Raw genomic sequence first — 16506 nt, 5'->3', positions numbered from 1 at the left:
GAACTACGGTTGAGGGAAACCAACGCACACGATAGAATAACGCCTACGCAATGCATTCCACACACCCGCCACACGCGCTAACTCTCCAGGAAACCGTAGGATCCCCCGCCGTCTCCAGCTCGACGCCTCGAGAAACGGGTCGGATTTGAACCACTCGCCCACTTTTCCATGCCCCTAATTTTCTGGAAAATCATTTTTAGCTTCGGAACATGTGATTTTATGTGCCCATTTTTTTGGTTTAGCGCGACTACCAACAGTTGCATCGCCACGCTCAACGCGACGAAATGGGGTGTCCCGTGCGTCCCATTTTTAGCACAACTAATTGAAAAAACAAATCAAAAAAATTTGAGACCTTCGTGAGGTGTCATTCTATGTGACCCAGCTGCGAGGAAAAAATCAACTAGGAATCAGACAGTTATTTCGGAAAAACATTCACGAAATGAGTTATCACCTAAAGAGTTCTATGGCTTTTAGGTCAAACGGGCTAGGTTATGGCCAACGGGCATGCATAGTTTGCCGGAACAAGGCCATATCACGCACATGCGTGTGCCCTGGGACGGGTGGGCGGGATTTTGACATCTTGGCCACGAAAAACCCGTTTTCCATTTTCCAAGTGCCGAAACAGTTTTTGTGTGAAGCAGGTACATGGGCAAACTAGAGTCGAGAGAAACCCATGCACAATGATAGAAGAACACCAACGCAATACGTTCCACACACCCGCCCCGTGCGCTAGCTCTCCGGGAAATCGTAGGATCCCCCGCCATCTCCCGCCAATGTCGCTGGAAATGGGATTTATTTGAACTATGTGCCCACTTTTCCCTGTCCTTCATTTTCTGGAAAAATGTCATTTTATGTGCCCATTTTTTTTGGTTTTGCAGGACTCCCAATAGGTTAACTGACACACTCAACGCGGGCAAGTAGGGCGTCCTGTGCATCCCATCTTGAGCACAACTAACAAAAAAGTTAAAAACAATGTGAGACCTTCGCGAGGCGTCATTTTATGTGACCTAGCTGCGAGGAAAAAATCAAACTTGAAATACAATAGTTATTCCGGAAAAACATTCACGAAATGAGTTATCACCTACAAAGTTTTATGGCTTTTAGGTCAAAGGGACTTGGTTCCGGCTAACGGGCATGCATAGTTTGCCGGAACGAGGTCATATCACGCACATATGTGTGACCGGGACGGGAATCTAAGTTGTGTGTGGGATTTTGACATTGTGGCCACGGAAAACCCGTTTTCCATTTTCCAATTGCGGAAACGGTTTTTTGTGTGAACCAGGTAAATGGGGCGCGAACAAGAGTTGAGGGAAACCCATGCACAACGATAGAAGAACGCCTACGCAGCGCGTTACGCACACTTAGCTAGAGCGCCAACTCTCTAGGAAGCCATAGGATCCCCCGCCATCTCCCGCCGATACCGCTACAAATGGGCCGGATTTGAACTACGCGCCCACTTTTCCATGCCCCTGATTTTCTGGAAAATCATTTTTACCTCCGGAACATGTGATTTTATGTGCCCATACTTTTCGGTTTCGCACGCCTCCCAATAGGTGCACCACCGCGCTCGACGCGGCGAAATGGGACGTCTCGTGTGTCCCATTTTGAGCACAACTAATTCAAACAAATTAGAAAAACGTGAGACCTTCGCGAGGCGTCATTCTATGTGATCCACCCGCAAGGTCAAACTTGGAATCAGGCGGTTATTCTGGAAAAACATTCACGAAATGAGCTATCACCTACAGAGTTCTATGACTTTTAGGTAAAACGGGCTAGGTTATGGCCAACATGGATGCATACTTTGTTGGAACGATGCAATATCGCGCACATGCGTGTGCACTAGGACGGGAATAAACGTTGTGTGCGTGGCTTTGACATCGTGGACCCAGAAAACCCGTTTTCCATTTTGCAAATGCCGAAACGGGTTTTTTTTTGTGAAGCACATACATGGTTATGAACTAGGGTTGAGGGAAACCCATGCACAACGATAGAAGAACGCCTAAGCTACATATTCCACACACCCCCACGCGTGCGCTAGCTCTCCGGGAAGCCATATAATCCCCTACCATTTCCCGCCGATGCTCGTTGGAAACGGGTCTGATTTGAACTACGCGCCCACTTTTCCCCGCCCCCGATTTTCTAGAAAAATCATTTTTAGCTCCAGAACATGTGATTTTATTTGCCATCCTTTTAGGTTTCGCGTGCCTCCCAACATGTGCACCATCGCGCTCGACGCGGTGAAACGAGACGCTCGGTGCCTCCTATTATGAGCACAACAATAGAAGAACGCCTTCATGAGGCGTCATTCTATGTGACCCAGCTGCGAGGCAAAAAATTAAACTTGGAATACAACAATTATTCCGGAAAACATTCACGAAATGAGCTATCATCTGCAGAGTTATATGGCTTTTAGGTCAAACGGGCTAGGTTAAGGGCAACAAACATGCATAGTTTGCCGGAACGAGGCCACATCCCGCGCATGCGTGTGCCCTCGGACGGGAATCAACGTTGTGTTCGGGATTTGGACATAGTGACAACGGGTTTTTTTGTGAAGCAGATACATGGCCGCGAACTAGGTTTGCGGGAAACCCATGCACAATGATAGAAGAACACCTAGGCAATGCGTTCCACACACTCGCCACGCGCGCTAGCTCTCCGGGAAGCCCTAGGATCCCTCGCCATCTCCAGCCGACGCCTCTAGAAATAGAACGGATTTGAACTACTCGCCCACTTCTCCATGCCCCTAATTTCCTGGAAAATCATTTTTAGCTCTGAAACATGTGATTCTATGTGCCCGTCCTTTTCAGTTACACGTGTCTCCCAACAGTTGCACCGCCGCGCTCGACGCGGTTAAACAGGATGTCCCGTGCGTCCCATTTTGAGCACAACTAATTGAAAAGAAATCATAAAAATGTGAGACCTTCGTGAGGCGTCATTCTATGTGACCTGGCTGCGAGGAAAAAAAATCAAAACTTGGAATCAGGCAGTTATTCCAAAAAAAAAATTCACGAAATGAGTTGTCACCTAAAGAGTTCTATGGCTTTTAGGTCAAACGGGCTAGGTTATGGCCAGCGGGCATGCATAGTTTGCCGGAACAAGGCCATATCGCGCACATGTGTGTGCCTTTGGATGGGAATCAACGATATGTGGGGGGATTTTGACATCGTGGCCATGGAAAACCCGTTATTCTATGTGACCCAGGTGCGAGGCGTCATTCTATGTGACCCAGGTGCGACGAAAAAATAAAACTTGGAATCTGGCAGTTATTCTGGAAAAACATTCACGAAATGAACTATGACCTACATAGTTCTATGGCTTTTAGTTCAAACGGGCTAGATTATGACCAACGGGCATGCATAATTTGTTGGAACGAGGCCATATCGCGCACGTAGGTGTGCCTTGGGACGGGAATCAATATTGTGTGTAGGGTTTTGACATCGTGGCCACGGAAAACCCGTTTTCCATTTACTGAGTGCCGAAATGGGGTTTTTTTTGTGAAGCGGGTAAACGGGGCGCGAACTAGGGTTGAGGGAAACCCATGCACAAGGATAGAAGAACGCATGCGCAACACACATACGACCCACGCTCTAGCTCTCCGGGAAGTCGTAGGCTCTCCCGCCATCTCCAACCGATGCTGCTAGAAACGAGCCGGATTTGAACTACGCGTCCTCTCTTCCCTGCCCCTGTTTTTCTAGAAAAATCATTTTTAGCTCCAAAACGTGTCATTTTATGTGCCCATATTTTGCGGTTTCGCGCGCCTCCCAACAGGTCAACCCCCGCGCTCGATGCAGCGAAGTAGGACGTCCTGTGCATCCCATTTTGAGCACAACTAATTAAAAAATCAGAAAAATGTGAGACCTTCGCGAGGCATCATTTTATGTGACCCAACTGCGAGGGAAAAAATCAAACTTGGAATACAACAGTTATTATGGAAAAACATTCACGAAATGAGTTATGACCTATAGAGTTCAATGGATTTTAGGTCAAATGGGCTAGGTTATGGCCAACGGGCATGCCTAGTTTGCCGGAACGAGGCCATATCACACGCATGCGTGTGCCCTAGGGCGTGAATCTTTTGTGTGCGGGATTTTGACATCGTGGCCACGGAAAACCCATTTTCCATTTTCCAAGTGCCGAAACGGGGTTTTATTGTGAAGCAAGTACAGGGCCGCGAACTAGGGTTGAGGGAAACCCATGCACAACAATAGAAGAATGCCTGTGCAACGTGTTCCACACACCCACCGCACGCGCTAGCTCTCCAGGAAGTCGTAGGATCCCCCGCCATCTCCCGATGATGCCATTGGAAACGGGCCAGATTTGAACTACACACCTAATTTCTCCTTCCCTAATTTTTTGGGAAAATCATTTTTAGCTCCGGAACGTGTCATTTTATCTATCCATCTTTATCGGTTTCACGCGCCTCCCAACAGGTGCACCGCCGCACTCGACGCGGTGAAACAAGACGTCCGTTGACAAGGGATTAACTTGTCAATGCCTACAGATTGTATACTTAGGGTTTCGTAGAAAGTAGAGGGCAAGTAGATCTCGAAGGTTCAGCCGAAAAGGTGCTTGACTCAGAAAATATGGTGTGTGTTGACAATAGATTCGATCATTTCTTTCACCCTCGGCTCCCCTTTATATAGGAGGTGGAGCCGAGGCTTTCCGTGTCGTACAAGTTATAAACTGTCGAGAGGCGCGTTGGGCCTTTCCTATATTGCTACATGATTCCTAATACAACTCTATTTCCCTTATCGGGGATCTATGGGCTTATGGGCCTTCAATTCTTCGGGACGTGGGCCTCCAGATAACCTCACGTACTTTATTCGGCGAGGCCCTTCCGGCATGCCTATGTCATCCGTTGTGTCCCATTTTGCGCACAAAAAATTCAAAAAAATAAGAAAACTTGAGACCTTCACGAGAAGTCATTTTATGTGACCAGCTACGATGAAAAATTATCAAACTTGGAATTGGGAAGTTATTAGAAAAAACATTAAGGAAATGAGCTATCACCTACATGGTTCTATGGCTTTTGGGTCAAACGGGCTAGGTTATTGCCAGCGGGCATTCATAGTTTGCCAGGACGAGGCCATATCACGCACATGCATGTGCCCCTAGGACGGGAATCAAAAATGTGTGCGTGGTTTTGACATTGTGGCCACGAAAACCCGTTTTCCATTTTCCGAGTCCCGAAACGTGTTTTTTTGTGTGAAGCAGGTACATTGGCGCGAACTAGGGTTGAGCGAAACCCATGCATAACGATAGAAAAACACTTACTCAACACGTTCCAGACACCTGCCCCACACGCTAGTTCTCCGGAAGCCGTAGGATCCCCTGCCATCTCCCGATGATGTTGCTGGAAAAGGTCCGTATTTGTACTAAGCGCCCACTTTCACCGCCGCTGATTTTCTGGAAAAATCATGTTTAGCTCCGGAGCGTGTCATTTTATGTGTCCATCTTTTTTGGTTTCACGCGCCTCCCAACAAGTGCACCGCCGCGCTCGACGCGGCAAAACGAGACGTCTAGTGCGTCCCATTTTGAGCACAACTAATTCAAAGAATCAGAAAAATGTGAGACCTTTCCGAGGCATCATTTTATGTGACCCAGCTATGAGAAAAAATCAAACTTGGAATCAGAAGTTATTACGGAAAAACATTTACGAAATGAGCTATCACCAAAGTTCTATGGGTTTTTAGGTCAAACGGGCTAGGTTATGGCCAATGGGCATGCATAGTTTGCCAGAACGAGGCCATATCACGCACATGCGTGTGCCCTATGATAGGAATCAACGACGTTTGCGGGTTTTTGACAACGTGGCCCCATAAAACCCGTTTTCCATTTACCGAGTGCCAAAAAACGGGTTTTTTGTGAAGTGGGTAAATGGGGCGCGAACTAGGGTTTAGGAACCCATGCACAAGGATAGAAGAACTCGTGCACAGCGCGTTCCACACACCCGCCCCACACGCTAGCTCTCCGGAAGTCGTAGGATCCCCCCGCCATCTCCAGCCGATGCCGATAGAAATGGGCCGGATTTGAACTACACAACCACTCTTCCCTGCCCCTGAATTTCAGGGAAAACATTTTTAGCTCCGGAACGTGTCATTTTATGTGCCCATCTATTTTGGTTTCGCGCGCCTCCCAATAGGTTAACTGCCGCACTCGACGGGACGAAACATGACGTCTTTGCCTAGTACCTTAATGTAATGCGTGTCAAAGAGGTTCTTTACCGTGTACCATCCAGAATACACATGGCAAAGACTTCCAGAATACACACGGCAAAGAAAAACATAGTTGGGCGGGAAAGCTCGCGCCTTCCCGGAAATTTTTCTTTGCCGTGTATCTTAAAAAACACCTAGCAAAGACGCTCTTTGCCGGGTGTCTAACTAGAGACACCCGGCGAAGAAAGGCGCCGTTATGCTCTTGTCAGCCGTAGCGTTACTTGCCACATGGCAGTCCTCTTTGCCGTGTGTTTTTCTTTACCGAGTGTATTTTCCCTATTGTGTCGGGTTCTTATTCTTTGTCGGGTGTTAACACTCGGCAAATTATTCTTTGTTGTGTACTGGTTTTTGGCACCCAGCGAAGAGCGTCTTTGCCGTGTACCCGAGAAAAACACCGGACAAAGAATAAAGTACGCGACAAAAGATGTGTTTTCCTGTAGTGATATTTGGTACTCGGTGACATTTTAAGAATACTATGCACTTGCTCCTCACTTGAGTGAGCACTCCATGTAGAAGTACACCACTAGAATCTAGCGAATGAATACGCATATACATATTTTAGACCTACTTAAAAGTAGAGATGTATTTACTTGCACTTGTATTATGCAATAAATCTATGATATACCCTCTGGCGTGAAAATGTTGGCTGAACTTTTTCTAGATAAGCATGTATGTGGGCATGTTTTATTAAGTTGATTTTAGATGTGCGGCGCTGATGGTGGAGCTCGGCAACGGTGTCGAAACACATGGATCATCTGAGGAGGGTGGGCCTGGAGGCCGGTGTTCAATCGGTGGGTAGTGGGAGGGAAGGAGATGGTTTTACTTGACGGGAGGCCACTCCCCACCATCGACGTCGAGGTATCTCACCTTGAAGGAGCACACACGTCCGTCCATCGAGGCCAGTGGTTCACGTCCATGGTCTCCTCGTAGTCATTGCGTGTGTGACTATCAGATGACATGACGCTGCCACAACCCACAATGTACTTCCAATATATCCACTTCATTGGGAAACCTTTGGTTGACACCTCTACTGTGAACGTGCTCATTTAATGGTCCCATGCCTTCCGCAAGGTCGCCAAAGTAGGCGATGGAGTAGAACCGACCATTGCAGTAGACGCCTTCCTCGCCACCTTTGCGTGTCGGTTACGCCCGCTAGACTCCTCACCACACCGTCGATGGCGAAGGCTGTGATGCGAAAGCCGGAGCATGTGATCGATGCATGGAACCGGCCGTTGGCTATGCCTGTTTTCGCGACTCCCCTGACTCCCCTGTTCTATGAAGAAAAGGTTGTCACGCCTCATAGATATGTGTACGGAGATATGTGTGCTCCATTTATTTAACCCATTAATATTAAGAGGGAGGATAGACAATATAGATGAAATTAAGTAACATTTTTCCAAACTGATTCATTAGCTCTTGCATAGATTTACTCATTTACATATGAAACATTAGATAGAGTGAAGAGCATCTACATACTTAGCTAATTAATCATAATGGAGCCGATCGAACAAAAAAAAGAAGTCACCAAGCTATATGGGCAAATAGCCAGCGATTGTCTGACCCAAGGAATCGTACCCACCTGGTAGATGCATGCATGCGTACATTAGTCATTAGATCCATCTTGCGCGCAGCCGGATAGGAAAAGGAAATCCGTGCGACGATCTATCCGAGATTAAAGCAACAAGCCAATTAAGGTAAATCATAACCAATCCCGTAACTCCGCGGACACTTCCATTTCTTCTCCCAATAACGCGGCATCATGTGATCCCTTGCGGCTGGATCGGAAGAGAAAATCCAGGCGAAGATCTCTCCACAATGAAATCAAATCAGAACCAATTAAGGCCATGCAAAGTCAATCAATATCCTGGGTGCAGCCCTGTGCTTGACGCGGCCTCTCCCGCGATCGATCCGATGGCTGCAGCTTCACCTCGCGCTCGTGACACGGATCGCGCTTCCATCCGTCGTCTCTCCGCATTCCCCGCTGTTCGTCCCGCCGATGCGCTTCCCGCGATGGCGCTCTATAAATCCCCTCATTCCTCCAATGTCGCATCATTCCTTCTCCGGCCACAGACCTCACGACCTCTACCACGAATTCCTTCATCTTCAGCTCATGAAATTCATGTAGAATTAGCCATACACGTTTTCGGGCACGCGAGACAGTCCGGCAACCAAAGGCTGGAACACAGCCGTGCATGGCCAATTTGCTTAAACTCATATATCTGCCTGTCTTGCCACTTGCTAAGCAGCATAGGTTGTTTCTTGTTGTTCTCAGATCTTCTTCTGTTATTGGTCTCTCTTTCTGCATTGTTCCTCTTAATTTTTCTCAGTTGACTTGGTTGGATCTTGAGGTTTCCTCTTAATTCGAAGAACGTATTCACTTCCCAATCCCAATTCAAGTGGCTAATCCTCTGGCACAAATGTTGCAGCCAAACTATTTTATTGGGCACTTGTGGTGGTGGTTTATGATGCAGTGTTTATTCAGTGTGTCCTAAACATAGGCAGGCCATCTTCACCTGTGATAGTTGAACAGCTATCTGAACTTCATCTCTCGAACCTTTTTTGCATCTCTGAACCTGTTTGTCTTTGAGTTGCTGCCTTCGTCGAAAAAACCGAACCTGGTTTTCTTGATCTGATATAATTGTGGTGGTGTCACACGGGTTTGTTCCGTGCTTCTTCGGGGTAATCGCTTGGTGGACTCGTGGTTCAGCCAGCGGTTGGAGACATGCATGGTGCGATCTGTCTGTCCGCGTGCGCTCGCTGCCTCGCTAATCAATCAGCGCACGCGTGCGCGTACGGAGGTGGTCTGTCTGTCCCTTCTTGATTGCTATCCGATCTTCTGTTGTTGGTCTCTGTTTACGCATCGTTTCTCTTTAATTTTACTCAGTAGATTGACTTGGTTGGATTTTTTTATGGAGGAGACGAGCTTGTGTTCCTCTTAACCTGAGCGAGATGAACAGCTAGCAGAACTTCATCTCTGAACCTGGTTGCTGCCTTGGTAAGGAAAAACGAAGTCGACAGAACCCGATGTGTATGATTCAGTGTTTATTCTAAACATGTACGATTACTGCAGATTGTGCCATCTTCACCAATTTTAATGGATGCGATGATGTAGTTGCCTAAATTGGCAAGCCATTTTCTTACCCCCGGTGGTGCAGTGTAATTATCAGCTCCGTAATTGTAGCGTGCACAACAAAATCGGGGAAATATTTTCCGTGCCATTTAGGTACCGTGTTTTTGGGCTGGAAACGTCGGAGAAACGTAAATCATCCGCCTGAAATAAACTTTGCATCTCTGTACTTGTCTTCGTAAGGAAAAACAAGGTCTAAACTTCATCTCTGAACCCGCTGTAAAGGCCCACTCAACCTTCCCACAGCATCTCCACCGCCGCCGCTCACCTCGCCGGCGTACCCTCCGCGCGCGGCCGCCTCGTCCGCCCCAACTCCGGCACTTCATCCCCTCCGAGTCTTCCGCTCCCATCTTCCCCCATTCCTCCCCCACTCGCCCCACCCACCATCAGGTCGACCGCCACCGCCCAAGACTCGCCGATGGGAGACGCGCGCGGCGCCGGCCAGGAGCCATGGCATCGCGCCCGGCTTGTTCGCTGGTGCGGTGCGCGCGCGGCGCCGCCGATCTCGCCTGCCCGCATCACCCTTACGGCATAAACAGTTCGGTCCATCGTCTTCACGCCGGCCAGGGGTACGGGACCGGCCACGAGGACGCGCCGGCGCCCGCGACGTGAGCCGTGAACGTCCTTCCTCCGTGGCACGCCGCGGGGACGGAGTTTCCCTGCAGCATCACTGCCCATGGAGTTTCCGCTACTCGAAGCGGATGCGGTTGTAGTTGACGCCCGAACAGGACTTCTCTGAACCTGTCCAATTCTGCTACGTATGCACTACTAGGTAATTCATGAGCTGATCTTAGAGCTATCCAGGACCATGCGCATTTGATGTTTTTGAGTGGTGGACAATGACTAGATTGTGGCAAAAATGTTCTCTCGTGAACACTGCCATGTCGTACCTAATTGATGAAAAATTTCTCCGTGAATCCGACTGTATGGCCTGCATGATAAAAATTCACATCATCTCCTAGTTGTGCATAAAATTAGCGTCTTCATTATCCTGGTTTTGAACCTGTGATCATGTTGCTGATTGGTGTTTGTTTTGATTGCATTATAGGCAAGTAGGCGACTCTGGTTTCTCATTATCATCATCCGCCGTACCACGGCTCGGATGGGCCTACGTAACGCCTCTGGTCCGCGCCGCCGCCACTAACATCTTGATGCTAGTCGTCACCTGTCCTGCTGGTTATTTCGGGAATGCATGCGCCGATGCCAGCTCTGGGCCGGCTGAGGTGCGGGATGTGATGGCGGCTTGCGGGATGCAGGAGGACGAGTGGGTGCCGTCTGCCTAGGTTGAAGCAAGTCTCGTGGTGAGCTACACATTTTATATGTGACCTCCATTCAGTGTTTATTGTAGCAACTATCAGCTCTTATTCTATTTAGGCTAATTGGCTGCTATCCTTAAGTTTTTTTTCCACACCAATTATATATTGTCAGGTTATAACACTAAGTTGGAATCTTGTATCGCCATTTCAATTTTTTTAGAGTCACTTTTGTTGCTGAAACTGAGATTTTTTGTTGCTATATCCAGGGCATGAACATTCTGTCTCTTTCAAAGCCATGACGTTTTGCATCATCCAGCAACTAGCACCGTTCTTAGAGGATCTATAGCGAATCAATGATGATGATCTATATTTGCTTTCTTTGTTCTTAGAGCTGCAACATTCTTTCTCTTTCAAGGCCAAGACATTTTCTTGCAACTACCATCTTCTTGTCATTAGCCAAAATTTCCCATTTGTATTATGTTGTAATTTTATAGTCTTTGTATTTGCATGTACACCAAGGTGGTTTTAGACTGCACCAAGCGGGGGTTCCAGAACATGCTGAAGGAGTTCTTCGCCGGTGACGTCACTATGCAGGTTCTCATGGGCCAGATGCGTACAACAGCGGCTATGGCGTCAACAACAATGAACATAATGTGAGCCCATACTTTTGTGGAATCTGGGGTGAAAAGGGATGTTCTTTTACAAACCCAAAAAACATTGAGATCAAAGAAGCTCAATCCGGATATTAGCTTCTTCAGACAGTTAGTTAGTGAATACTAAAGATTTCGGTGTGTTTGATTGTGTTGCTCTATCGCACAGAAAAAAGAATCATGAGAATGTCTCATAAAATTGACACAACAAAATATATGCTAATTCCAAAGTTTCCTGCATGACATCTTCCTGTTACTAGACGGAGTAGTTGACAACAATTCTGCATCTCTTGTCTTTTGTATCTTTGATAGCAAGAAATTTGTGTTAGTCTCACTAGTTAAGTTGGCCAAAATAGTCACAGTAGAAAATGTTGTTCTTTTCTTGTGTTTTTTTACTAAACCAGAGAAATGAAGCTTGTCCTACTATGGAGTCCTTCACCTTAAGACCACTTCTTGTATAGCGCTGATAATATTTTGTCTGAACAATTTACTAATTGATAGAAACTGAAGTGTTATCCCAAATTCACAGGTGCAGAATGATAGTTATACAAATAGAAGCATGAGATATCTGCTATTGGATCTATTTAATGTTGAGCCCAATGGTTTGAAGAAAATCAACAACTTATTGTGATAGATGAGTGGTGAACTTGCACAGGAGGTAGCTGATGTAGTTACTAACTCTAGTTCTGATGCTTTCTGGAGCAGTTTTCTCTAGTATACCCATGAATGAGCAGATAGAGGCATACGTAGGCAGACACATTGAACCAGGCTATGATATTTTTTAATCCAATTATTTTATGTTCAACATTTTCTTTTGGCTTTGTTTTCATGGGCGTACAAACAAGAAGTTGCGTGAATTACCGTGCTAGCCTTAGCCTTGCTGGTGCCATCTGCTATAAACAAATGGATTTCCATATTTTGCATGTGTGCTTGAACTAGAGTCCTCGTGTAGGCACCGATGAATTACATATCTGTGTCACTAAGTATAATCTATTATTGGTTCTCCTGAAATCTGAGATAGTCAATAAAATATTATAATTCACGGTGTACATGTAGTCATGGATTATTCCTTCTATCTAGAGTTTTTTTTTTCTGATATTGTGCTTAAAAGAAATATGTAATATTTGATGAAAGTTTTTAGATCCACTGCAGATGTTAAATGGCCGACGTTGAGGATTTTGTATGACAAACAAAACTTCGTGTTTCTCCCATGTAAAGGTGTAGGAAGCCTTTGCTTAAATGCATTGCATAAGGTACTCGCAGAGAATTAGCCCAGGCTAAAAAGTGACGATATGTGACAGGAGAATTTAATTACTTGTGTTTTCTCTTGCAACTAGTACTAGCATCATGGATAAGAAATTTAGTTCAGTTTTCAAGCATGGACACCTTCCACATTCTGTACCTTCTGATGCTTTTGGTCTTGTACAGTTTTCCAAGCAATATAAGGGAGTAGTGCAACATATGTATTGGAAATTCTGTTTTGGTGCTTTGGTGTTTCCATGATAAGAATTCTTCTTTGATATCAGCAATATCTCCATAGCTCTGTTGGTGTTCCTGTGGCAGCTGAGATTGTAGAACTAGTATGTATCTGTGGTACTTGAGTAAATGGCTACATGCACTTGTCTTTCATGATATATCTTCAATATGGCCCTCGGGGACCATACTAACTTTAACTAAGGAAAGTATCTTACTATCACATCCAGGTCATGAAGCCATAACCAGAAATAACAATCAGAAGGTCATGACCGGAGGAGAGGGCAAGTTGGAGGAGAAGATCCAGGAGCCCAAGATGGCCGGTCTTGGACGATATGCTTGCACATCATATCCAGGTAGAACTTGAGCAGCCCTTACCGCTTATTAGTTGTGTGTTGTTCGGCTGCCTTACCTATTTTACTCTTAGCAACGGTAATAATTGGTGAGCATTTTGTGTCCGCTGTCCTGCAGGTAATTGGCGAGCTGAGCCTTTTTTGACCAGTTCTAGCTGAATGTGATGCTGGAGCTGTCAGATGTTGTGGCGCTCGCGAAGGGGAGAAGTAGAGTCGGCCTTTATGCAGTGATAGTGGAGGAGCAGAGGTGGCTAGGAGGGAACCTTGGCTGCGGAAAGTATAATGCTTGTTTTGGGCCTGAGAATGGATAGTTCTTCTCTGATCTGGGCAGGTTGCATGTGTCAAGTAGCTAATATATATGTTGGCATAATCTAGCTTGGTTAGTGCTTGAGACAGTTTGGTTCCCGTGGCTGCTAGCAAGTCCGTATCATTGGAATGTAACTTTCTCAGATTTTCTCTAATCTAATAATATGCACTCTTTTTTTAATGATTTTCCATAATAAATTGTGTAGATACCGATTATTATACCTTCACTTTGCGGAATTGTCTTTTTGGCGGTGTGGGTGTTTTGAGCATTTCGTCTAGTCATGTATGTGCCAAAAAGCTTGTGTGGTTGACAACCTGATTTTTTTGTATGCGATGGTAGTTGTGTATCGATCCAAGCAGTAGATTCTCGCCAAGTTGTGAAAGGATGACCAGATGTTGGCTCCTCCTAATCACCGGAATGTTCTATATGAGGAACACCCCATTTGAGCTAGTTACTGGATGTTCAAGAAACTAATCCCCGCGATACTGTATATGAGGAGCATTCCATTTGAGCTAGTTACTGGATGTTCAGAAACCAATTAATCACCGGAATACTGTGTATGAGAACCACCCAATTGAGCTAGTTACTGGACGTGGTCAGGAAACTAATCACCGAATTTTTACGAAAATAAAACCTGAATAGCTGCATGAAACTTACTCCCTCGATACCGGTTTATTGGGCTTAATAGACCCAGCGCTGACCAAGGTGCTACTGGATAGGTTGAAGAAAATTTTGTCAAAGCACTATGAGTCTGTTTATCGATGCAGTGGGAAGCCAAACAACCAAGGAGATGCCCATCTTTCGCTGTGCATGCAAACCAATTGAAACCCATTGAGCGCATGCAAACCACATGCACCGGTCCTTCCCCTTTTTTTGGCTGATGAATTACCGCCAGTTATTGCTGGCTGGGAGCGATTTTAGGAGAAGTGGGTATAATTCTCGCTAATTATGGCTAATATGAGCCTAACTCTTCGGTATCTTCCTATTTTTCTAGTAAGCCCAATAAACCGGTATGGAGGGAGTAGTAAGAAAAAAATCATCGGTCTTAAAAGGAAGGCGAGCAAGGAAAGCAAGTCCTTTCCAAGCAAACGATGTAACGTACATAAATCCCGTTTCTCTTGCCTTACTACGCTCGGCATAAATTTCTCTGGAGTTAATGATCTTCCAAACAAAGGCACGTCCAAATCAGGCGTCCTGCCGGCCGGTTATGCACGATTTCTGGGAATGACATTAATCGCCCCACGTAAATAGCTAGGAGGTTCCTTATTTAACATGCCATGTCATCAATCCGTGGCAACACACCATGTGGACGGTCCATCATAGCATCTGCTTAATGGTGATGGACGGATGGATTGGAACATGAGCTATTGGCAAGAAACGGCGGGAGGCGAAAAGTAGCGACGAAAAAGTGGCGCCAGTTTTTCGACTTTCGAACCTTAATCTTGCCTATAAATACGAGGAGGGGTGTAGCTAACGCGTGCGTCGTGTGTGACGACTTAGACTTTGACTCTTTACTCGTCGAGGAGAGGAGAGGAGATGATACTCTGCTTTTTGGCCATCATAGCTAGTCGCGACTCGAGAGCCGCTCTTCCCGGCCTCTCACGGTCGTATATTTGTTTTCTTGTCGGCTCGATCGGTATGTATTTCTTCGGTTGATTTGTTTGATAGTATATCAAAGGATGGATCCGTGGAGTTTGCTGTAGTCGCGTTGCAGAGGATTTGATGGTCGTTTTTTTGTTCTGTTTTGGTTTCCGCACAGGATAGGTTGGAGCGGGAGAAGAAAAGAAGGAAGAATAATGGATGGATGGATGCCGGCGTACGTCCAGCGACCGAGAGAACCCGACGCGCGCGGTGCGTTTTCTGAAGTAGAGGTATTTTGTTCTTCGTACTCTGCGTTTAGATTCAGTGTTTGGGGCCAGCCCCGGCCGATGCGCATGCACCGCGCTGACCCACGCGCTTTTCCTTCCGTCGGCCACGCGTCGCCCGCTCAGCTCAGCCCTGTAGGAGCGCCAACCGATCCGTTTCCCTAGCCCGCGCGTTGCGCTGCTTCATTTTCTCGCTGCGCCCCTCTCGCTTCGTTTCTTTCATCCTCTGCTTTGCTCAGGCAAGAGGCACGCGGTCGATTCCACCTCCATGGACGTTATGGTTGGATTGACGACCACCGGCACCAGAATCGGGCCGGATTGACCCGTCTCATGGCCGCCAGTCTCGTTGCCATGCTCGCAGGAGGCTCATATTCATGGGGATGAAGACATAGGAGAAAAGAAAATGAAAAGTGATGACCATCTGACATGTAGGCCCTAATGTAGATTCGTTTTAGTCTCTAGTTTTAGGATTGCTATTATCCAAATCATAGGCGCCTTGTTCTGACTGATGATATCAAACGGCTGATGAGGCGTGTGCTAGCATTAATGCCAGACCCTGAAACTAATAACATATGCTTCTTCAAGTTGAAGGCTAACAATGTTTTCGTTGACCTGCTGTCTGGAAAACCTTTTCTCCATGCTGCATCCTGGACAGCAAATTATGACGGCAATCTTGCGAAGAAGAACTATGCAAGCGTTGGGGAAATGTTCAGACAGACAATCTTCAGTGGAGCAGTATCTTTGCCTGCTGATTTCCAGCAACTCCTTAGCCTGATGAAAACCAATGGAGACACAGCTTCCTATGCTATTCAGCATCATTGCTCCCTCATTTGGCGCGTCGACAAGAAAGAGCTTTTTACTCGTATATATGATTTTTCAAACGATATTCTCCAGAAGTGGAACTATACGTCGTATACAGAAGTTATGAATAGTTTGCACTTCCCTGCAAACTGGGACACACTCATTCAGCAAAACCCATACCTGAATATGTTCTACAGAGGAAGTACCTATTACCCCGATGCTGCAAAGGACGTCCTGCGATTTAAGAGGAACGCCTACACCCATTGTTTGCAGTATGCATGGGACATGGCAACAATGCAGAAAATATATGACCAAGCAGATATGGGAGAGATGCTAGAGACCGCACTGTCCCTTGTCCTTCATAGTTTTCAGCTTGAGCTGGATAAACGTGGACTTCTAAGGCACATAAGGCTCGAGTCTTTATTTCTTTAGCTAATTCAACAGGTAAGTTGTTTACTT

The 16506-nt window shown here is 46.3% G+C and overlaps 1 protein-coding gene across 1 annotated transcript; it reads left to right on the top strand.

The window, feature by feature from the left end:
* The first annotated feature begins 11103 nt into the window (after positions 1-11103).
* LOC124668402 lies at positions 11104-13025 on the top strand. Its single transcript, XM_047205549.1, has 4 exons — positions 11104-11251; positions 12390-12501; positions 12775-12828; positions 12952-13025. Exons 1-4 carry the CDS (start codon positions 11106-11108, stop codon positions 12964-12966), a joined length of 327 nt encoding a protein of 108 aa, XP_047061505.1. The 5' UTR covers positions 11104-11105; the 3' UTR covers positions 12967-13025.
* Positions 13026-16506: the final 3481 nt, after the last annotated feature.

The sequence above is a fragment of the Lolium rigidum genome, chromosome 6 (genome assembly GCF_022539505.1).
Source record: "Lolium rigidum isolate FL_2022 chromosome 6, APGP_CSIRO_Lrig_0.1, whole genome shotgun sequence".
In the NCBI taxonomy this organism is placed as follows: Eukaryota; Viridiplantae; Streptophyta; class Magnoliopsida; order Poales; family Poaceae; genus Lolium; species Lolium rigidum.
Note: the sequence above shows the minus strand (reverse complement) of the source record. Positions and strands in the feature narration are given on the sequence as shown.